The sequence below is a fragment of the Podarcis vaucheri genome (assembly GCF_965113315.1).
Source record: "Podarcis vaucheri genome assembly, chromosome: 4".
Classification (NCBI taxonomy): Eukaryota; Metazoa; Chordata; class Lepidosauria; order Squamata; family Lacertidae; genus Podarcis; species Podarcis vaucheri.
Window position 1 is genome coordinate 52,935,905 of NC_138762.1, and position 24,747 is coordinate 52,960,651.

At 43.8% G+C, this 24,747-nt stretch overlaps 1 protein-coding gene across 1 annotated transcript; it reads right to left on the reverse strand.

The window, feature by feature from the left end:
• Nucleotides 1-10,193: 10,193 nt before the first annotated feature.
• ADAMTS1 (ADAM metallopeptidase with thrombospondin type 1 motif 1) lies at nucleotides 10,194-23,277 on the reverse strand. The gene is made up of 9 exons (XM_082220728.1): nucleotides 22,400-23,277; nucleotides 18,871-19,217; nucleotides 17,930-18,062; nucleotides 16,634-16,801; nucleotides 15,172-15,458; nucleotides 14,241-14,427; nucleotides 13,970-14,145; nucleotides 12,629-12,804; nucleotides 10,194-12,356 (listed from the first exon to the last, which is right to left on the reverse strand). The coding sequence occupies exons 1-9, from the start codon at nucleotides 23,034-23,036 to the stop codon at nucleotides 11,624-11,626; spliced, it is 2,844 nt and encodes a 947-aa protein (XP_082076854.1). The 5' UTR covers nucleotides 23,037-23,277; the 3' UTR covers nucleotides 10,194-11,623.
• Nucleotides 23,278-24,747: the final 1,470 nt, after the last annotated feature.

Genomic DNA, 24,747 nt, shown 5'->3' on the forward strand with positions numbered 1-24,747 from the left:
CTGGTGCACTGAAGTCAAAATATCAATTTCTAATGGATTTTTGCTGCCTGGTGTGGTACACCCTCAATGTGGCACACCCTCCCCATTCTATAGGCAGAAACCAACTAGACTGGCGGCTGAAAGTGTTGAAAAGGGGATTAGCATTCTCCATGGCACTTGAAGTAGCAGGCTACTTTAGGTGGTCAGGACAAGCTGTGTAGCCAAAACAGCTCTGCCCTCCAACAGAAGGAAATGGCTGGGGGGCTTCGGAGAAACAGGTGCCCCTCCTGGCATCAGCTAACTCAGATGGTCAACTTACTTTATGAAATAGTAGGGCTAGCCTTGGCTGATGCCTTCATATTGGGCATGGGATCCACTGCTCCGATCAAATACACATCTCCCTGAGAATGCAGTACGGTGGAAAACAGACACAGAGGGAGATTCACAAGGGGTCTTCCACATCACATCTAGTTTAAATCTGTGGAAATGATGATTCCCCTCTTCTCATTTTATTCAAGTGAATAAAACTTTAATAAATAAATGTGGCAGCCCTGGACTTTAGTAATCTTTTCCGCTGATTCTAAGAATTGTTTTACTATACTGCAAAGCAACAGCACTTAATTGAAACTGAATGCACTGGCAACCTAGGGAATGCAGAGTGTGACGAAAATAACTAAAATTTCTTACAGGCATTGGCAAAGGGGAAATTGTGTAACTGCCTTGATGCAAACACTTGCAATTGTAAATTCTGATAGCTTTTAAGGAGGGGAAAAGAAGTTAATATCAACAGGTTTTATAAGATCAATTTAATAAGTTTTTTTTAAAACACACACACACATACACACACACACACAAAAGCACACCACTTTATACATGTCTTTGTTTGCTTTGTGCATGGTGTAGAATTCATGGTGTATAACAGTTATAGAGCTATAAAAAGAAATTGCTTCAATCAAGGAAATATGTTTATAAGATTGTCCGAGACCACAAACCATTATATGTAAATAGATTTTTTTATGGGGTGGGGCCTTATCAACAGGTGGAAACAATGAATGGAATCAAAGAACAGCCTAAATTCAGTGTGTTCTGGAGTAGAGCAACTGTAGCCAGCACCAGACAATTCCAAGAAGCAGCCATGCCCTTGATAGCAAAACTATGACTCAAAGCTAGTGTTATAGAACCTTTGTCTTGAGGGCTGCATGCAGCCCACCGAAACTCTCTGTCTGGGCCACAAGACCAGTGATGGCTGGCGCCCGTTGAAACTGGTAGAGTGGAAGGCAGGGGGACCAGCTGTAGGTTGGAGACAGAGCTTATGAGAGCTACGGCCAACTCATTCTAGTCTTCTCCCCATCCTCTTCTCTGTGTCGTTCTATGAGGGCAGCACTGAGATCAGGGAGAAGATAGCTGACAGACAGTGGCACTCATTGGACTGGTAAGAAGGCAGACAGGTGGGGGATATCTGAGGGGAGACTGAGATTGGTGGGCAGTGCCCCAGGCACCCAGATGGAGCAACAATGGAGTGCCCCAGCCATGCCCCTTCTCAGTGCCTCTCCTCAGGTGCCTTTGCCTTCCTGGAAAGTGTCCTTGAATCATGCTAATACTTCTTGCTTATCTGGATGGGGGTGTTTTTGTATGTGTGGTGAAACCTCTTACTTCTGTGGCTAGAATACATAGCCTACTGTGCTTTGCCCACTTCTTGGCTCTAACCGCTGACATGTGGCTTCCAGAAGGTTGACCACAAAGGACTACAGCCCTTGAGGTGAATAAGGTTCCCCGCCACTGCTCTAAACCTTATAGGGCACATGTAATAGACAAGGAAGTTCAGGGGCCATATTTGAAAGGATGGTTCCTTATTTATGAACCTTAATCATTTACGAGATGCAGCATAATAGCAGGTTATTAAAAGGACCATATATTCTTGTTCTGACACACACAAATATGTCCTTTTCTTACCTTCTCACAGTGTGTTCTTACTTTAGAACTCTTCAGGCAAGCAACGAATGTGTTGTGGGAAAAGGCAGCAAGGTGAGGACAAAAGGGGAAAGGTTAAGGAGAAAGATCCAGGCAGCCCAAGGGGGACTGAACAGAAGAGAAATGGGAAAGAGGAAGTTGTTGATACCATATCCCCTCTTTGTACATTGGTGAGGCAGATGGGGACATTATAACACACACACACACACACACACACACACACACACATCAAGTGTGATTTAACCTTGGGATGTGGAATTTGTGGCTCTCTCTATATTGTTGGACTCCAAGTCCCATCAGCCCCTGCCAGCATGAGAGTAGTCAGAGTTGATAGAGTTGTAGTCCAACAACATCTGGAGGGTCTCTGATTCTCCATCCCTGATCACCTTCCTGCAAAATTACAACACAGGAAATGCTGTGCATATATATATAAATTGATAACTTCCAAATAGCAAAGTGTATGGAAGGAAATGCCTTTCTCATGAGGATGTACTCTGAATTCTCTGATCTTTGGAAATGAAACTGGTGTATACATAGAACCAGGATATTTTTTGGGTGGTGATCCACAATTTCTGGTATATTCTACCAAGGAAGACTACCAGGCATTCTTGCTTAACCCTTTTAGGGCTGGAAGACAATCTTACTTCAGTGATCGCCAAAGAGAGAATATCTACTTTTGTTCTGCTTTTTAAAAAAATAATAATAATCTCGCTTCCTTTGAGATGTTGAATAGTTTGTTTTAAACAGAATTCATATTGAAATCTATCTTGAGTGTCCTGGGTGGGCCATAAGGCAGCATCTAAATGGAGAAGAATAAATAATTCCATCTTGTATGAATACAAAGTATGGCATGAGTACTTTTTCTGCCACAAATACGTGGTACAGATGGAAAAGCATGTGCATTTCCCCTATGTAGGACAAACGCAACATATGAAGCGACTCTTAACCATACTTGTTGCTTAATCTTCCTTCGTAGCAAAAGCATTCTTCTTTTTTTACTTCCCCGGACAACTTGAAATGATTTAGAAGATGCCAGGCCAACATTGCTAAGTTCTTTGTATGCAAACATCGGAGCATTAGAGGGGGAAACAGGAAATGGAGTGGAGACTTTGAAAAGAAACTGTCTGGAGAAGATGGAACCAATATGCTTTTATTTTGTGTAAATACACAGTTCTTCGTCAAAAGAGAGCAATCATGTGGCAAAGGCAGAACCGTTGTGTGAAATGGTGGTGAGTTTCTTTTTTAACAGATAAAGGGCACCTCTCCCGACTCAGATTTACATCTACAAATGTTGAATGGACACACACACACACACACACACACACACAGAGAGTTTTATCTTTTCTTGATATTTTCTTGTTCCTGTCCTAAAACTTTAGCAGTTAGCAAATATTATCTGAAGAACAGAGAGCAAAATATAAGGTCCCACATCAGGTTCAGGGCCCAGTATCCATAGATATTGACAGTAATTCTTTTCTGAACAAAGACAACAATAGTGATATTATGAAGCTATCTGAATATCATGCAGTGCCATCCTATCTGTGTCTTCCTATATGGGTCTACCTGTAAGGGTCTACCCATGGTGGGGGGCAGTTGGATACACTTGCTCCTTGTCTCAGAGGTCTAAGCCAGCTGGGGGGCCCCCACCAGGGACTGGCTTTTGTTTGAGTTTATACCTTTATTCTAACAAGACTTTCACAGCAGGAAAAGTTTCAACATGCAGTATACTGTACTATTCTGTGTCTTGTTCCAGCCCCAGTCCTTTTTTCCGACTTCAAGGTCTTCTACCTATCTTACCAATGAGTGAAGCCATATGCACAGATATTAGTAAAGACCGTAGGCTAGGGAGCCTTTGACGACTGTCCTGCTTTATTTCTGTATATGCAGCTAGAAATAGAAAGTTTCTAGGAAGATGTGGGAGCAGGGGATACTATTGAGCTGTGCCTTGAAAAACTGAATTAGTTATACATGAAAGGTTACTTTACAATTCAACTTAATAAGAGCTACTGGTGTGAGCAGCTCTTTTGATGAAAATGCCCCTTGCTGTATAGAGCCTCAGGTCAAATCTTACTTCCTGAGTCAGCTCTTTTGTACCACTTTTGTCAAGCAAAGAATAAGTAAGTAAGAATAAGTAAGATTTGGTTCCCTTACTATTTATTTCTAACATGTATGACAGTGACCCTGGAAGCATTTAGAAGCCAAACCAGGAACATATAGTGCAAGGTACCCAAAAAGGTGCTGCCCAGATGTTGCTGAACTGCAGCTGCTATCATTCCTGGCCATGCTGACTGGGAGCTGGAGTCCACCTGAAAGGCCACAAGTTCCCCATCCCTGTCCAAGGCCTTGTTTGCTGTCTAGCCTCCCTCCTCTGGGATGTCTAATCACTAGTTTGACATGCCCCACATGAGGGTAAGTGGGCAAGTCATGCTTATGAAAGCATTCAGTCACTGTATTGGGGGCCAGGGAGGAATTGCCCACCCCCTTTCGCGACACGGGCCTGTCTTCAGTGGGTTTTTGCCTATCTTGTAGCAATTGTCAAAACGAACTTGGCAGTTAAGGACTTGGATTGGATCCTTAGTCTAAGGGGGGGGGATTGGGAGCCCCACTTCCTGATCCAGGGGATCAGGGTGCCCTGTTAAAGGGGTCCCAGGGTAGTGTTCTGTCCAGATGCCCAGATGGGCCAGATGGGCCATTGCATCACCTCACAATGGTGAGCATATGGGGTTGCCCGACTTGATATATGTCAGAGGGTGTCAGGGGCTGGACTGAGGAGGAATGCTGCCGGCCACCCCCCTTCTCCTGAACCTTCCCAAGGGCTGGAGCAGTGCTGGATTTATGTATAAGCTAAACAAGCTATAGCTTAGGGCCCCACGCTCTTGGGCCCCCCACAAAAATATACTTCTTAATAGTATTTCAGTTCAACAATTACTTTGATAAAATAGGTTTCCGTGCATGCGTGTGACGTCATTTTGAGCGTCTGCACATGCGCAAGTGGCGAAACCCAGAAGTAACATGCTCCGTTACTCCCGGGTTCCCATGGAGCGCAACCCAAACGCACTCAGCCTGAAGCACATTCAACTCGAGGTATGACTGTACTAGCAAACTGGAGGTTAACCTAAACCCTTATAAGACACTAACCTGTCGTGACACACAGTTTGGAAAGCTCCACCATAGAGTGTTCTCTTTCCTCCCCCTCCCCTTTGAAGAGGTTGCATTCTGAGAAATGCGGACACAGCCATGAAGCAAAATCTACACATTTAGAGCAGTATGATACCACTTTAAACATGGCTTCCCCCAAGGAATCCTGGGAACTGTAATTTGTTAAAAGAACAAGATCCCCTTTCCCCTCACAGAGCTACGATTCCCAGAGTTACTGGGGAAGAGAGATTGCTTATTAAACTACTCAGAGAACTGAAGCTCTGTAAGGGAAATTGGGATCTTGTAACAACTCTTAGCACTTTTAAACTACAGCTCCCAGAATTCTTTGGGGGAAGCCACGACTATTTAAAGTGGTATGCTATTGCTTTCAGTGTACAGTGCAGATGGGGTCATAGTCTGTGTATCAGACAGTAGGGCATTAAGTTAAAGTGAGGGGAGATGCTAGGAATTGGTACTTTTGCAAAAACAAGATATTTCTTCATGTTTGTTTCCCAGTGGATTTTAATTTAATATTGCCTGAAGCAGCACAGAACAGTTCATTATCTTCAACAACAAAAAATACTGCCGTCCTTTTAAAATACAGCGCTGCTGACTGAGCTGAATGCTTCTTATTTAAACTTCATCAGCCTTTCCATCATAAATTCTGTTGTGGAGGAAAGGGGAGGGTGTTGAATTTATGACTTCAGCCGACCGAGTCGCATGCAGCAGTTTGGGGAAAGTTTTATTTTGTTTTTGTATTTTTGGTTCTCGTATATGGCTCTTTATCTAGAGAGATATACAAAAGAATAATCCACACAACACTGTCTTACCATATGCAAGGTAATGAGGCAATATTACAATTGCCTCTCTCCCATCTCCGAACTGGCTTAAAAACAGGATTGGCCACCATGCAGGGTATAAGGCTATCAGTAACTAGTAGTCACAATGGCTGTATGTATTGGAAGAGGCATGCCTCTGGACACAAGTTGTTGGGGAGAATGAGACTGATGTTGTGCTTGTTTCCTATAGATATCTAGCTGGATACTGGATGAAAAGGAAGCTGAACTCGATAGACGTATGGCATGATCTAACAGGGCTCTTCTAGTATTCTTAACTAAAATAGTTTTCCATTTCTTTCTTTCAGTGTGAACAAGGATGATCTAGATGTCATACTGGCCACATGTCATGTTTATTATTTATTCCCCGCCCATCTGATTGGGTTGCCACAGCCACTCTGCACGGCTTACAACATAAAAAAACACACACAATACAGTGGTACCTCAGGTTACAGACGCTTCAGGTTACAGATGCTTCAGGTTACAGACTCCGCTAACCCAAAAATAGTACCTTGGGTTAAGAACTTTGCTTAAGGATGAGAACAGAAATCGTGCGGCGGTGCAGCGGCAGCAGGAGGCCCCATTAGCTAAAGTGGTACCTCAGGTTAAGAACAGTCTCAGGTTAAAAACGGACCTCCAGAACAAATAAAGTTCTTAACCTGAGGTACCACTGTAAAACATTAACATTTTTTTAAAAAAAACTTCACTATATAGGGCTGCCTTCAGGTTGCAGAGGTACTTGGCTTGGGGGATCACATAACTCCATACCCTCCAACATTTCTACGATAAAAATAGGGACATTCTACGGAAAAGCGGGACATTCCAGGATCAAATCAGAAACCAGGATGGCTTCTGTAAATCCGGGGTTGTCCCTGAAAAATAGGGACACTTGGAGGGTCTGTGAAATACATTCAGCAGCGATGTCTGTGGCACAGGCCCACAGTTAGCAGAAACAATATATTATTCTAAGAAGGCAGCGCCAAAGGAGTGGAATACAAGTGCTGCCACAGAAAGAGTAAACAACAGACCTCAGTAACCTTAATACTTGTCCTTATGTGGCACCAGAGCTGGCCAGTTGCTGATACAGGCTATACAAAATACAGCCTCATTAAGAAACCACACACACAGGTTTGGAATTGTAAAGTGCATGACCTTGACAGGCTTGAATTCCACAATATTTTATGCAGGTTTTTTCGTGCCTACCTTCATTCTTGCCAAGTAGTGACTGAGAATCTTTTCTTGGATGAAGCTCAGCTGGAGTTATGGGCAAACAATACTGCAAGGACGTTCCTTCCTGCTGACACAAAGTATTATGCTGATTCTTATTACAAATAAATAAAACTGTGCATTGAAAGCCTGAGAGGAAACCTGTGTGGAGAGGGGTTTGCGGGGAGAGCAGCCGTAAAGGTCCTTCTTGTGTCTTAATGCAGAGTATTGTTCACTTCCCTGAGGAAGGAAACAATCAAAACATCCATAGACAGCAAAATACATCAAAATACAACATGTTTACATATATTATCATTAAAAAAATATCATAAATATTGCAATGCAAAACTGCTATCTCCTGAACAGTCCAGGAGGATTTTATGCCTTGAACAAACTGGCCCCATAGCAACAATATTTCCTAGTTTGCTGAGCACCCTACACTTTCCTAGTGTGTTTTTGGCATGTGGGTGTGAGGGGGATGCTCATGTTGTAAGACTACTCAAGTGAAGTGCAATATCCGTTATGAACTTCCTGCATACATTTATTGAGGTAGTCAGGTGGCAGTGTGCCAGCTTACTCTTCCAATCAAGGCCATACATTGCCAGCGTCTGGGATCAATGCAGGAAGCAATTTTTTATTTTTCTGCATTCGATCACACAGAACTATTGCCATCACGTAAGAGCAGAAAGTGAGTAACCCTTTTAGACTGAGGGGTATGCACCACCTTTCTGGGGGTAGCAGAGCAAGAGGTAAATGTGGGCAGAGCAATGGATCCGACTCCAACCTCTATACAATGGTACCTCTGGATGCGAACAAGATCCATTCCGGAGCCCCGTTCGCATCCTGAGCAGAACGCAACCCATGTCTGCGCGTGCTGTGATTCGCCACTTCTGAGCATGCACGTGAGGTCATTTTGAGCGTCTGCGCATGCGCGAGAGGCAAAACCTGGAAGTAACCTGTTCCGTTACTTCTGGGTTGCCGCGGAACACAACCTGAAAACGCTCAACCTGAAGCATATTTAACTCGAGGTATGACTGTATAGTAGATTACAATCCAGTCATGTAAAAGCCAAATGGTTCTACACACCAGAGGCACTGGGGGGTGTGGGGACACATTGTGTGTGACATCATGCATGTGATGTCCCAACATCATGTCAGGACGTCAGAGGAACCAGGGGGCAGAGCCAAACACGGCAGCAGTGCAGCTTCAATTATCAGTAGCCCCTCCTGCTGCCACTACTGGCTGGGGGCTGCTCCCCCCTCCTTGCTCTCTGCAGCAGCAGCAGCAGAAGAAACCAGCCACTGAAGTCACATTGCAGTTGGTCCTGATATTTTGAACATTGAGAGGACCCAAAAGAGTTGGGCCCCAGGCGTTGGCACCCCTGCTACACACACATCCAACAGTCCCCTGTTCATGCAACCAAGAAGCATCATCACATTTCATTGACACAAAAGCACTTGAGGAGGGTGTGAAACTGGGGGAGAGTCCCAAGAGCTGGGCATTTGACCCTGAGACCCTGCATTCCTGACACATTGCTATGCACTAACGCATTTGGAATTAAATCCCACTGATACTATGGAAATAAGTTCCAAGTAAATATGTTTATCATTGGGGAGCTGGCATGCTCAGGATCACGGAACACTGATTACCTATGAAAAATTAAGCATATTGTTTTTCCACAGGACAGGGGGCACACAATCACATTTGCACTATTATGTGCAAGAAAGTGTCTGTGTCCCGCTCCCGTTCTCATTGTAATCTTAAATATACTCATTTGAAAGACACTTGTACTGAACAGTTTGACCAGCTTCTACAAAAGCAAGATCAGGTTATGAAGTACAGGGTATGTGCTGGTAAATACATTTACAAGTACAACTATTTTCCCCTGACAAAAGACTCTTAAGTGTTTTTAGCTGGGATGGAGATGGCAGGAAGGAAAGGGCAAAACACCCCACACTGGGTAGCATAGTTGGCACAGCGGTCCAATTAACACAACCCAGTGGGAAGTTCTCTTGTGTCAATATTAAAACTGCTGTGCTCTAGCACAGCTCTCATTTACTTAAATGGGAAGTACACAAAAAGGATTTCTGACATTTCTTATGTACTACAATGCTCTCATCTTTATGGCTCCTAAAGCCTAGAATTTGCTATCCCCCCCTTTCTTTAATACCATTGGCATATGTAAGCCAGTTTGGATTAATCATTGTTTATCAACTAGAAGCCTGGGTCAAATCTGTTATTAAATCTGTTTCTACAAGAGTTATGTAAACCAAACATCACAACGAACACATTCTCTGAAGTTTGCACAAATACCCCCCCCCCCGTGTGTGTTTTGTATGTGCATATTGAATGTGTGAGACAAAGAACACAAAGGTGAAATAATTGTAATATGAATTGATCTTTTAGTTTTGTAAACCAATTCTGTTGCAATGTGTGAGGGGGAAAACATTGATCTTTGTTCCCACAGAAACATCTATCAAGGAAGTCTGCTTGCAGCTGCTATTTTGAACAGCAGCACAATGGCAGATGGAAATGCAACTGTGCAGAGGCAGCATTTTACAGGAAGTCATTCCAACGAAGTAGTTCATGCGGATGCAATGGTTTTCACTATTCTACTGCAAGACTTTCAGATTGCAGTGGTGCAGTGAAAGCAGATGGATTCATGTCCCAAGCTCCCTTACCTGAATAATCTTGATGCGCGCAGTGACATTTCAGGTGTTTAAAGCATCACTGTTTCCATGTATGAAACAGGCCTAACACCTATATTCAACAAAAGGAGCAAAAATGCCATTAGGACTGTGTTGAGCTAAGCTTGTGTATCTCTACACCCACGTAAGAGCTAAGGTGGGAATGTGACAGGAATCGTAGCTGAAGTGGAGCATGCATGTTAAGGGCGCTGGAGGGCAAACAGGCTCCTCTTGAATCCTAGGCTGATATCTGCATAGAACATAATGCATGTGCTAGGCTGGATTGTGTCTTGCAATGTCCTTCATTAACCTTCACAGCAGCTATTCTTTTGAACACTGTAATGTGAACATCAGTGAAATAAAAACCCTCACACAGTTTCCAAAATTCATAGTGTTTATTATCTCTAGTATCATATTATATTGCATAAATACTCTATCCTTGTTATATGTCTTTTTCTTTTTTTAAAAAAGTGATAACTTAGGAGATCATATTAGCCAAGAAATATAAAAATAAATAGGTTCATTATATGCATTTTATTACCAATTATAACCCTTCTCAGAAGGGAAAGAATATAAATACTTATAAAGTACGCATCCTCTATAGCAATATATTTTACTATATACATATGGAGAGCCATATTCTCTCATAGTCTATGAACTAGCACATCCTTTTTAAATATGCAGGGACTGGCATACTGCTGTGGATGGACCTGCTATCCCGCAGCAATCTTCCCTGCCGTACAAGTGATTCGAACAATGCAAATTTATGGGGTGCCATGTATTAAGCGATTTTCTATCCATAAAATTCCATTAACTCTTTGTAGAAAACGTAAGAATATTACTTTTGACGAGGTGGAGAGCTGTATCTGAGCAAAATGGTGGCTGTTAGAGAACTCAAATGGTAACAATTTAGGAATATGTTTTCATGGTGGAATCAGGCACATGCATGTGCTCTAAAGCTAAATTTGGGTTTTGTTGGAGTCCTGTGGAACAACTGGGGGCATGAAGAACAGACACACACACAAGGGAGCGATCAATCCAGGGCAGTGAGAACAGTGTGCGGTTCTCAAACTGCTACCATTCTAACTCTGCAGGTTGAGCATACCAGCTACAATGAAGAAAAAGGATCTCATTAAATCAAAAGGTTTTAAGAGCACTACATTCTAGTTATCAGGAGATTTTACAAGCAAACATCATTGTAATTGTTTGCTTCCTGGTGGAAAATATCACTCTACTGTTATATAAAACTATTGATAGCAGCCATGAACAATATAGTTCCCCTCCCCCCAAATACTGTTATGTTTTTTGCTTTTGTGAGGTAGGCAAGAGCTGACCAATAATTAAGCTTAGAGGAAAATGGTCTTCCCTCTCCAACTTTGATTAAGAGAGGGATTTTATCAGTACCACAAAACAAACTCCATCAGTTTTAACAAAAAACCCCAACTCTCACTAAAACACTGAAATGTTTGTTTAAACTTCTTTGGCCACTGCCTATGTTTTGTTTAATTTGTAACAGACTTAAAAGAGGAAATTGTAATGCCTCAGGACTTTTACCTGCTGAAGATGAAACAGCTAGCAACTAAGATTGTTTTTATCAGATTTTCAGTTGACGTGGTTTTTTGTTTGGTTTTTTGTTTTACATTTCAGTATACTATTTAACGTTATTTGCGCTGTTCCATCTCAGTGGATTCCCTGTGAATTTTCCATGCGAATTACAATTTCTACCTCTCAATAGTTCATTTTCAGTGCTTTGGTCTGAAGGGGAATAGAAAACAACCAACTTTAGCTTCCCCAACCTGTTACGGTTTAGCTGCAGTTTGTAACATTACAGAAGTCTATTAAATGTTTAGGTTTCTTTGAAATGTCACAGCTTTCGTTGGACAATGTGGCACCATCAAAGGACATGCATCTTAACAATCTCTTCTTGAAGCCTTTTCCACATGTCTTAGAGCATGGTGACCAGTCTCCCAGCTGCCACTGTGGGCATGGTGTGTCTGCACACGGCCGGACATCGCTTGGCTTGAGTTCTTTTGCACAGTCTGTGGCAGGCTGTCCATTAAGGTCTCTGCACTCTACAGATCTCCTCTGCCAACCAGTACCACAGGACTTAGAACATTCTCCCCATTCTTCAAAAATCCATTCAGATAAGATCGTCTCCTGAATTGCATTGAAAGAATCAGTCTTTTTGCTGGGAGGTTTCTCGGAACCTGCTTTCTTCACAAAATAGCTGTATTTGATCTTAAGTCGAAACGAATCACCCACTGTAAGGACCTGTATTGTTAAAGGTTCCTTCAGTGGGCTGAAGCTGCGGATTCTTTCCAGAGGAGCTGAGGAGCCGCTGTATGTCAACACACTGCCTTTATGGGTGATGTCTTGCTCCACAGTTGATAGTGTATAGTCACCATTGAGAATGTAGGTGCCGTCTGCAGCTTTAATAGCAAGGAAGCTGCCGTCCTGCCTGATACCTCTGTGATTCCGTTGTTTAACTTCTATGTTCGTTGCCCCAGCAGGGATCACAACAACATCATGATAACCAGGTCTAGAGGTAAGAAAAAGAGGACAGCAGTTGAGTCTCCAGTATATCCTTATTTGCTCAAGGATCACATTAAGTACAGAAACTTATGACTGGCTAGATCTTTGCAGCTTCAAAAGTTGAAATTCCTGTACATTAACACAAGCTTTAAGTAAGCTTTCGATTTTAAAAGATGAAAGTTTGGTCCCTCAGCTGAACAATATAACTGCTCTACAATCCTAGTGGATAAGACATATCTGTAAGCTATTAGGAACAGTTAAGGATAAAACCCCACATACCTGGAACTAGAAAGTGTTCCAGACACTTTCTTGCAAGTAGATCCATTTCCTCCACAGACGCCACATTTATCAAACTTCTTACTGGAGCCTATGATGCGATCACAGCCAGCTTTTACACATTGCCCCTGGACACAGACTGAAGTGGACTCTGGGCTACACAAGGTTCCATCCACCACCTTTAAAGAAAGCAAAGAAGCCATGATTAGAAGGGCACACATGCGTTCGTACTAACACTAAACATTTTTGGCACCAGGTCCATCCAGAGTTAAACACTTTTTAATCACAATAGTTTCAACGGAGGAGATATTCAATGGTCCCAACTGAAAATCAACAGTGGGTGTCATAATAAAACTATAATTTTATTGTCCTTGTTCAGTGAGTGTGATGCATGTGTAGAAGTGGGTTTCCATAAACACATGACTGGCTGGATTCTGGACTACATGCATAAAAAGGTACTGCCTAACTGCTTCCTGGATTTCTATATCCAGCACTTGGGGGTTGTACGCATAGTTTGGCTCATTAGGAACTGTGTTGGTATAAAACTGAACAGAAGTCCAGCTCTGTAAGCTAAGCATCTGTGAGGATTTTGGGGGGTTGGTAGGGAATGTAGCAGTGTACAGTCTCCTCTTCCCTCTCAGAATTTAAGCCTTCCCAAATTTCTCACATTGGTGTTCAGAACTAACAACACTAAGTCCTTTCTTGGGCAGTTGCTCATGCATAGTATCACAAAGACAGCTCACTGCTCCTTGCCTGTCTCTCTAGATCAAGTTATAAATTTATATTCTGTAACAGCAACAAACAGACTTTGATCTTCCAGCACTTGTGTCAGCAGGAGCCTAATTAATTTCTTCAAGGAACAGGAAGTCAGCATATAGCCAAGTAATATTTCATTATGAAGAATACGACTATACCTTACTTTAAGCTTTAAGGGATGAGTTTTTTCTGACTAATAGCTCCAAAATTGAAACTAAATCGAATAAAAAGCATTTTATTACTTTTTAGAAGTTAGATGTTTAGTAATTAGGCATTGCTATGGCATAGAGAGAGAATGAAGGAACCTGCTGGATCTTAGAAAATGAATAAATTCAGATACCATGTAAAAGATTTTCAAAGGTATTCTAAAAATAAGATACAGAAACAGAATGACTATGTTCGCAAATCTGTTTGCAGTGGGAAGATTGGACTGCAGTGAAGCAAGGGGAGTGAAGCTATTTGAATAAAGTGTTAGTTTCCATATAAGGGTGTGCCTATCTAAGCAACTGTTAGGAGCAATAAAATTTAATGGCACATATAAAACTTTGCCTATAAGTAACATGCACTGACACTGAGACCCACACCCACCTTAGGCTGAAGGACAAAGAAATAGCCAGTGCCTTTTGCAAGGCAGGTAAGCTTGCATCTGTCTTTGGGAGTGACTCCAGCAAACTTGGGTGTCCATTCCACTACAGGCCCAGTTCCAAAAGGAGACTTGGAAATGTCATTGTGAGTCTCACACTGTTCCTCCCTGAAGGTTTTGCCTGTGTACAGAAAATACATTTATTAGGCATTTTGAAGATATCACAACTACATTTCTTTTCTATTTGAAAAAACAAATAAACTGATTGTAACTTACCATTGTTGTCTGGACAGTCTTCAATGTTGCACGACCTGTACTGCACCCGCTTTCCCTCACAGTATTTCCCGCCGTTCTTGGGAACTGGGTTGTCGCACTCTCGCAGAGAGTACTGCACTCCACCGCCGCACGTCCTGGAACACTCTCCCCAGGAACTCCATGATCCCCAGGCACCATGAATAGGGGTCTACATTTCAAGACACAGAAATAAGCCCACATGTTAAATGATTTTGGGGAAAGCATCTATCATTAGAAACATATTTTAGGCTGCAACTCTGTGCCCACTTTCTAATGACAGGCTGCGACCCTATGCATGCTTACCTGGGAGTAAGTCCTACTCAAGTAAGTCCCACTTATTTGTGAGTAGACATGCATAGGATTGCACTGGCACAGGATCTGCTGGGTCCTGACCTGGCTATACTACCAGGTCATGTGACAGCAGCGGGGCAATTTGTTATACCAGCCTGGCAGCTAGCCTAATGGAGTGTCATTTTCCTTTGATGCCCCTGCCCTAGTTGGCATGAGTGGCGCGACTGTGGTGGGGGCTATGCTGCCCCATTAGGCCATACCGCTGCCAGTTGTATGGACTGCCCCCTTACTTCTGAGTTAACACACACAGGATCACTATACTAAGCTAAAATATTTAGATTTATTGGAACTAAAAACTTGAGTGGCCCAGAGTATTCCTAATTTGTTTAGCCATATCTTCATGCTGCATTTTAAATGGTTGTGCATAGGATCTTGAGGTGAAGGGCAGGTAGCAAATCAAATAATCATTATCACTATTACTATTAATTATTATTATTTATATTCCACCATTTCCCCATTCTGGGACTCAAGGCAGCTAATAATAATTACACTGTACATCATCACTCTTGATTAGATATAGATATATATTTTCAGGTGTTTTTTTTTAAATAACCATACTTACATCATAATGCTTCCTGTCTGTCTTCTCAATGCACTTGCCATTCATGCACCACTTTTCCTCTCCACAAGTGGTGCCGTCTGCCCAAGGGAAATGTTTGGTTTGGCACACGAGCAATCCACCAGACATGCCAGTACACCACAAAGTTGTACATGTGCTGGCTGCATCAGGACAGTGTTTGGAATCTTCTCCAAATGTGAACTGGCACTGCCTATTCACATCATACTGTGTTCCAGGCAGATCAGAAGGGAGTTGGATAGGCTTGTGAGGCTTGTCCAGCAAACACTCGCCTGGAGAAAGGGGGGGAAAGAGTGACAGAAAACATTTGTTAAAAAAAGTTGGGTTGCTTTTCCTGTAAATAGGATAGTATCAGAAAGAGATTTGAGGGATTTCTGTTCTGAGACATGCACTCACTAGGATTTTATTTATTTAACTAAATGTACTGCAACAAAATACATCTAAGCAGGTGCAACAGAGATATGTTGAACGATTGCATGAAAGTGATCAAAATAATGATTCAAAAGCACTGAGGAACATAGGTAGCAGTCTTAAGGCCACTGGGCCCACACAGCTTAGTAGCCATGCTTACTAGGGCTGATGGGATTTGGAGTCCAACACCATCTGCTGGATGGCAGGTTCCCCATCCCTGGTATAAATGGATTGGCAGTGGCTCACTGGGGTTTCAGACATGATGGCCTTTTCCTTGCGCTGCCAAGAGATGCTGGCGATTGAGCCTGGACCTTTCTGGAGGCAAAATGTGCCCATCTTTGCACACTACAAATGCTATAAAAATGACTGAAAAAAGGAATGTTTTAGACTATTGAAGTGAATCTGTCAATATTTGACAACATATTTTCAACCATAAAATGGAAGTTGCCCGTTGAACTTCAGATCACCCCTATGATCTGGCTGGTATAGCATTCTGTTTCCAGTAACAACCAAGCAGAGGCCTCTAGGAAATGTGTATTGAGGTTTCAAAAGCACCAGTCCTGCTCTATTTGCCCTCTCTCCCTAATACTCAGGAGCATGCTGGACACGAGCACGGGGACTGCATTTGTGTTACTATGACCAATAGTTGTCTGATAAAGCTGAAGAGCAAGTAAAATATGTTCTTGACATTGTCACAACAGTATGGATGTCACTTACACACAAGCGTTTCCTGTTTGGCTTAGATAACCCACCCACATGGCTGAATGAGCCAATTGCGTGGGGTTTTCTCATGCAGTCAGCACCCACCCCTTCTGGAATGGTGCCAATTCTGTGGGAAAGACCCATGTAATCCCCCATCCTTTAAATAATTTCCCAGGTGTGTGTAAGTGTTCTAAAGGGCAAGTAACAGCAGACTTATAGCAGAAAGCAGCATAACGAAGTGCAGAATTGCTTCAGTAAGCTGGAAATTAAAGTGTTAAATGTAAGCAGTATATGAACCCTAGCATTACAGGGATAAATTGAAACCACGACTTACCATGGCCATTATCCAAAAACGTAGTAATCATATAAGCACTGCACGGAGACCACGGCTGGCTTCGATCCAAGTTGGAAAGCATAGATGCCATCATATGGGAGTCCCTGCTTACACCATTAATACCAGCACATTGCTTTGCATCGTCATGGGGCATACTGAACACATGGCCTGGAAAAAAAGGTAGCATCATAAAATCTGTTATATACATTATGACTCTTTAAAATTATCTACTGTTACACTAAGTATTAAACATCTGCATGGATGTAATTTTGATGTGTACTACTGGAGAAAAGAAGTCACAGTTTAGGAGTCCCAAGGACAAAATGATAACAGAGCAAGTTTTGCGTCAGGGTTGCAAGGCCATCTGCCAGGGTTGCAAGCAGCCAAAAGCTGCAATTCAGAGTATAAGTAAACTTTGAACAGAAGACCCTCTCTTACTTCCTTTGGTAATTCACATTTGGCCAATGGACCCACAATGATGCCCCGTGGAATAAGTCTGCATAATGCAGCATTGGAGAATTTTGAAAATAATGCATATTGGACTGCTCAAGCAGTTCTGGCACTGTTTTACATGGCAACGAAACTTTTTTTGACATGTGTATTTTGAGGACAGAGAGAGTAAACCCTCAGCCATCTTGTTTGGAATCGCAAGAAAGCTGCCCTTCCAAAATGTTATTTGAAAGAGTTTTCTTCCCCACCCCTGAAGATCAAGCTTGGGGATGGAGCTCATTGCATCTCCTCCACTTTGCTGAAATGCGAAGAAGAAGAAGAAGAAGAAGAAGAAGAAGAAGAAGAAGAAGAAGAAGAAAAGTTTTGGCAAAACACTTTGACACAGCACTAATTAAAAGGCCCTTTCCCCCCATGATTGTTCTCCAAATGCTGCCCAACTTTATGCAGATTCTCAGTAAGGTGGCTGTATCGCTTCAGACTACACACACATGGGGATGCTACCTATGGTTTTGTTTCTTCAGATTACAAGTGGAGGCTGGCATAACTGAATGCTTCTCTAGGGAGGCGGGGAAATCAGAGAGAAGGGTTCTGACCTATCCTCCTTAAGATCTAGTTTTCTGTGTAAATTGATATTTTGTTGTTGTCGGATGAACACTCAATAATGCATGCCCCCCACCTGTAGTCTGAGGAGGAACAGCCCAGGCAAAGGTTTACCACCTCATTGAGAATTAGACCACAGTAACAGAGAATCATGCTGATTTAATAGCTTAAATGCAGACTAAAATGCATAATGTATGTTTTAAAATGAATCAAGGCTGCCACAGATCTCTCTTGAATCTCAATTACCTAATTCATGAGTGGCGGTAAAAGCGGCTTGCAAGCCATCATCTTCTATGACAGAGCAACTGCGGTTTGGATCACAAGCTGTTCCCACATCAGCCATCCCAAGTGTATCACATGTCTTGGCACCACAGAGATCCTATATAAGGAGAAGAAGAGCCAGTTTCATTATTAATAAGGTCAGGAGCTTAACCTTGGCATGAAGAGTCTTACTTTGGCAGTTTGCCTTTCCTTCTGGAAAGAGCATTGATACTCAGAATTTCAACAGGTATAAAGATAATTCTCTCTTGGAAGGACTTGCACAAAACTTTGCTATGCTAATTGTGGTAGTCATGCTGCAAAGAAATATATTTTAAGTCAATAGTGTAAGTTTCCTATGGAGGTTTTTTAAAATAAACTGTTTGGGTAATTATCCCACACTATAATGTATGAGTTTTCCCCACCTACTTTATGCAGTTGTGTGGCAATGGAAATTTACCTAGAACTTCTTGCGAATGAGTTCCAGGTGGATTTGCCGTTCAAGCAGGAGCCAACAAAACTCACAAATCAAATTCTCAGCAGTATGCATGCTGAACTACTTACTTTCTGTAGTTTCCAAATGGGTGAAATTACAAAAAGTATAGCAAGTAAAACTGGTGCATTAACATATTTCTTCAGTGACTGGATCTTTGGAACAATATTTCTAAAAAAATCAAATGAAAAGTTTCTGGATGCACTGGTTCCAAAGCCTTGTGATAAATAAGTAAATAAATGTATTATTATTATTTTTTAACTTTTAAATTCTGCCTTTCCCCATCATGGAACCCAAACTGGTTCCCAGCTAGTCACCCATCCAAACACTAACCAGGCTCAGACCTGCTTAGCCTCAGCTTAGCCTATATACTTCCAGACCATACTCGGGAAATGTGCTAAACAAACACATTCCTTTTTCATTCTTTTCTCCTTACCTGTCTAGTGAAAAGAATTGCAGTGTCATAATGCTCAGGATGCCGGTCACTAGGAGGATTGTGTTGCTTTTGCCAGTTGCAGAAATTTTTTAAGGTAAGCGCAGCATTTGAGGACACATCAGGCCCCTTCTGCTCATCATAGATGACCATTATTTTCACTACCACCAGGCTGACAGAGTTCCGGATGCTGGGATGTTTATACAATTTGGCAGCCACAGACAGGAGTGTCAGAAGATAATGTTTCAGCCCATTGCCATGGAACTCTGCCATAGATTGGTCAGCTACAAGCAAGGTTTCCACATAGCGATGGCTTGACACAAATCTTTTCTTCCTTGTACTTCTATGTCCTGTATTTTAGAAAAGAAAAATACTTATAAATAGCTGACTGAGGACTTGTTTTATACCTAGAGCTTGAACAGTAGACATTTCCGACAGCGTCTAAAGTAGCAAAGATGCAACTTATTATTATTATTAAAAGCAAATTCTGTAATTCTTTTTCAATCCAGGCAATATTTCCATCACAGGTAAAAATATAAATCTCCCTTGCTGCTGTGAATCATTCTTCACAAGCAACCTAGGCCAAGATTCAGAGTCTAGAAATAAGAGGCTGACTCAGGATCAGGTCCAAAGTCTCATCATGGATCCATGCATGTTACACTTGCCCACGTTTCTGTGCTTGGCAGAATATTAGGAGTGGGGTTTCCCCACTTTTCTTGGAAATGGCACACCTCCATGCTGATGACAGCTGCTTTCATGGTTTAGAAACAAAATTCCTTGCCTACCCGTAGGAGGAGTTATTCCTCTATGAAAGGGAAATTGTTCCCCTATTACTGCCAGTAGAGAAGCGAGGGATCATATTCCCTCTGCAAATGGGTAATGCCTCACGTCTCCATTGAGCTCCCTGCTGTTATAGTCAGGCAGAAAGATGCCCCACCTTCCTACTGCTGTAAGTTAAGTGTGCTGCAGACAGACACAATTGCTGATCCTCTTAAACAGAACAGAATTTTGTCGTCTCATTGATCAAATGATAGGCTACAGTAAGTGGAAGCCCAGCTCACGTCAACTGAGGAAAAGCTTTATCCTTTTTGCATTGCCCGTTCAGCCCTCAGTTTTAAACTGGAGTGTGATTTCCATGTAGAACAGCTGTAATTCTATTAAAAATAAAATTTGTACTTAAATAAAAGCAAAGGGTGTGTATGGAACCAGGAATGAACATACAATTAATTTGCAGTAGGATTAAAACAACTGGAAGCATGCTTGGAAGAAGTGCCCTCCCCCCTTTCCAGTAATAAAACCTTAGGATTATGTCATGCTGGCACTGGAAATCAAAAGCCTTGACTAAGATTGTGGGGCTCCACGTGGAAAGCAGAGTGCAGGAATAAAAGTTTGTGCCAAGCAGCCAATTGCTACTGTGACCCAGTTCTTGTGACCTCACTGCATCACTTTCTATGCTCCAGACACTGTGCCCTTGTCTTACTCCTAGTGCCTTTTCCTCTACTTTCTCATTGGTTGCATGACTCATATTAAATGGTCTTCATTCACAAGCCCTTATTGGGCTGGAACTTCCCCTTTGCTACACCTGTGTCCAAAGGCATGGTTGTGAATGATCATACTGTACAGCAATTACCACAATTTTAGGATACTTTTGTGTCAATAAAGATCTGCCTTCTTTTCCCCCCATGAGCATATACTTGAGGATACAGTGAGCACGATTCACTATTCATTCCTTCCCCTTGCCCTGTGTAATTTGCAGTGGAAATTTCCTAATCATAAAGGCCATGTAAATGAGTGGAAGCAGCAACAGTTTTAAGTTGTTCATTTAGCTACGGGGGCTGCCCTTTCCTGCCCATGGAGCTAAAAGCAGCTTTGGAAAGGAGTGACTGATTTAAGATGAGGAAAGGTACAAGGTAGGAAAATATATTCAACAAGCATTTACTGCTGGAATTGGTGCTCAAGCTTCAGAAAACCAACGAGTATCCTGTGTCTGTGTCATCCATAAAGATCCAGTGATATAGATGGAAATTATACCTGAACTACCTCCTCTCATTCATATTTTGGGACTAGCAATGGTTGTTAGATTACTTATTTCTGAATAATTCTGCATAGGTTAAGGCTGCATTCCTATGCACACTTACTTGGGATTAGCTGCTATGTCTCTGGGATTTGCAAACTGAGGAACCTAGGATCAGAGTGCAATCTCTAATTTCAATAGAACGTATGTTTTATTGTTCAGAGAGCACAGATTTACATATTTAGGACTCAAGAGTACTATCAATGTAATGTGATGTAGATATGTTTATTTATGAGTTACAATGTAATTTGCTGGATAATTGTTTCTTAGCCAATATATACAGGATTGCAGCACAACTGCTAATTGCACAGTTCTGCCTTGTTTTAACTCAAGGGAAACAAAATCACACTGCATTTAGGGTATGTTCAATGCAGTCCAGTTTACTTTGTAATTGTGTTTGGGACTGTAACTCAGGCTCTAATGAATTGCATTTCGACCCTTAGCCTGAACATTGTACATTCCTACACAAGCACTCCTACACATGCTTGATGGGCAGGATGACCCCATTTAACTCAGCAGAATTTATTTCCAAGCAACATAGAATCAGGTTGTGCACTCATTAATTTCAATTCGAATTCTGCTAAAGTGGTCTCATCAAACTAGTAAATGCCACAGTACTACCCCTGACTCCTATGAGGTTATGCTAAAATAAGAGGTTTGCAGAGTACGATGGACCTGGCCTTTTCATTTATTTTGGATCCCCTTACAACGATCTTTTTAAAAGGTTAGGGTCAGGTTTCCTCCTTATATGAACTGCAGACTATTTACTTTTTAGAAGCTTCTAATTTTAAATAGTAGAGGGGAAGGGAATATAGTAAGCACTATTATTCTAGAATAGGTGGGCACAACTTGGCACCTGGCATTCTGTAATGTCTAACACATGGATCCACACCAAATTTACTCCAGAGCAGTCCCAAATAAAGACCTCCATGTGGACAATAAATGTAGGTCATTGTTGGGCGATGCATTCCTGTACATGTTTATCGGAAAGCCAGTCCCACTGCGTCCAACAGGACTCACTCCACTTGCATAGGATTTAAACTGCTTGGAAATGGTGCCTGTTGCAATCAATGGAACTTCCAAACAAATACTCTTAGGATCTAAAATATGGACATTTCTGAAATGCTTATTCAGTCATAGAATCGTTGCAAGCATTCTTAAGTGCGACGGAATGCAAACTCTGGAAACTACACTTATTGCCCTAAGCACAAGTTAGCTTTGTTATAAATCTCTCTCTCTCTCTTTTTGCACCCACCCCCATTTTTTAGAGTGGCCAATCGGAGGAAGTCGACTGCAGCCTTTGGACCACTCCGGGCGCTTTGGCAAAAAAGTGCGGCCGCCCGGGCGCATGCGTGCCACGCCGCATCCCGCTGACGTTCCCACAGAGCCTGAACTCCCTTGGCTTGGAAGTTCAGCGGCTTCCCCGCCAAGGACAGCCAAGTGCAGGGAGGTTAATACCTGCGCGAGCCGCGTGCTCCGGTGCTGCTGCTGCTCCTGCTGCAGCCGCCGCCTCCTTCTCCTCATGCAGCTGCGGCCGCCCTTCCGCAGCCGTCGAGGGGAAATCGGAGTCCGTCACTCCGCACTTCGCTCCGCCGTCTTGCCGGGGGCTCCTCCGCAGCCGGCGCCGCAGGACGTGCAGCCGAAGCGGCTCGTCTCCTCCTTGCGGGAGGGAGGCGTTGGCCGGTTGAATGAGGTACTCGACGCCGCGCAGGTAGAAAGCCCCGCGGAGCCCTCCGCACAGGCTGAGGGCGGCGGCGGAGTGCGCGTCGCCGTTGACCGTGCCGGAGTAGAAGCAGCCGGCCAAGGCGCCGGGCTGCTCGGAAGCCTCTTCCTCTTCGCTCCGGGGCCGGCTGCCCACGTACTGCAGCGTCAGGTCCGGCGCCAAAAAGCTGCTGTCGGGCTGCAGCTCCAAGCTGAGGCGCTCGCCAAAGGCGTCCAGGCGGTAGAGCCGCTGCTGCTGCCGCCGCCCGGCGGAGTCCAGCCTCACGGGCACCACCAGCGCCTTCTCCTCCTGGTCGGGCTGCCGCGGGCTGCCCCGAGCGGCCAGGCAGAGCAACAGCGCGCTCAGCGCCAGGCGTGCTGCCGCCCTCTCCATGCTGTGCTGAGGGAACTTGTGGAGGAGAGAAGGGACCGAGGGCAGGGCAAGCGAAGACGCCCCGAAGGCGGCAGTCCAAGCGAAGCCCCGGCGCTCCTCTCGGGACGACTCTTGAGGCGGGAAGGGGCGCCGCCGCTGCCGCCGGGCTCGCCTCGTCAAGTGAACTCTCGGGAGTCCGCTGAGGGAAGCAAGCGAGGCGGGTCCCGGCTTCGCGAGCGCCTCGGCTGTTCGCCTTGAATGCGAGCGCCGAGGCAGCCCGCCCTGCCCTTTATGGGATGCGCTCGGGGGAGCCCCCCTCCCCCTACCCGAGGAGGCGGGACCCCCGTAGACAAGCTTTGAGCTCACTGCGTGCGTAACTCGTGGCTGCTGCTGCTGCAGCTCCTCGCTGGCGCTGGACGCCTGCCTCCAGCCCTGGCCGGCCGCCACACCCTCCGCGAGGAGGAGGAGGAGGAGGAGGGCGGCGGCGGGGAAGGGAGACGGGCCGGGGCTGAGGGGGAGATACCTGCTCCCAGCACGGCGGCTCCCCCCGCTCAAGCCGCCTGGCCGAGCAACGCAGCCCCGAGGCCGCGCGCCCTTCCCCTCCCCGCCGCCGCTGCCAGCAGCTCAGGTTTTCCACGTAGGAGGCGCCTGCTGCGGTCGCTCGGTGTTCCAGGGAAGGGAGAGTTGGAGGAGGAGGACGCCGAGGGCAGAGGTTTCCTTGAATCTCCTCCACCCAAGAAGATCTCCGACGACCCTGCCAGACCTTGGGGCTTCCCACTTGCTCTCTCTAGTTTGCCAAGGCAATTTAAGGAGGACAGAGAGAGCACACGTCGTTTTAGCACACGAGGCAGTGTGTAAGATTCTAGCAGGCGTCTTGTTTGATCCAAGGTACGGATCATTTCTCCAAAGGCGTCTGCCACTCACCTGCTGTGAGATCCTTTCTAAAGCGGGGTGACAGTGGCCCATGCTAGCCAACATCTGTCCAGTCCAGCTTGGAACAGGTTAATTTGTGGGCGCTGGATGTGTAAAACGCCGTTTAATCAACATGTTGCATTTTTACTAGCTTTTTTTATTGTACAACTCTCACTTGTTGCAGCACTGTTGACCAAACCAGAGGAGAAAGGGTTAAGTGAACAAAACACATTAGAGCTAAATCTTCTGTTTCCCCTCCTTGAAATGGACAGTGGTGTGTGTGTTGTTCATTTGACCCTGATAAATTTATTTTCTTACTCTCAGATCAGGGCTCCTTTGGAAAAGGAGAACTAAGGATATGATGAAAAAGTCTCCAATTACAGGGCAGGAACAGCATGTCCTAAAACAGAGCCTCACGAATGTGATGGTTGTGAGAGTGATGATTTTACCTATAGCTTCCTGTTCTTGCACAGCTCTCATGACAGCTACAGTCTGCTGTACACCTGTACTTCTGGGAAGCTTGTATTATTTTTAAAACCACTTGAACAGGCACATTTGTGTATGTGCAGCAGCCAATAAACTTATCTTGAAATCCCAGCTAAACTCTAGAAGTACAGCTAATCCACTTAATTATTTATATACAACATGCTTGAGATGTCCAGTATTTTGACTGCTTCTTTCCTCACCCCTCACCCCAGTTAAGGGAGGCCTCTTCTTAAGACCCCAGGGCAAAGAACAATCAGGCACATGTCGGAAACATAGCTGTCAACTTTTCCTTTTCTTTCAAGGAATCCTATTTGGAATAAAGGAATTTCCCTTA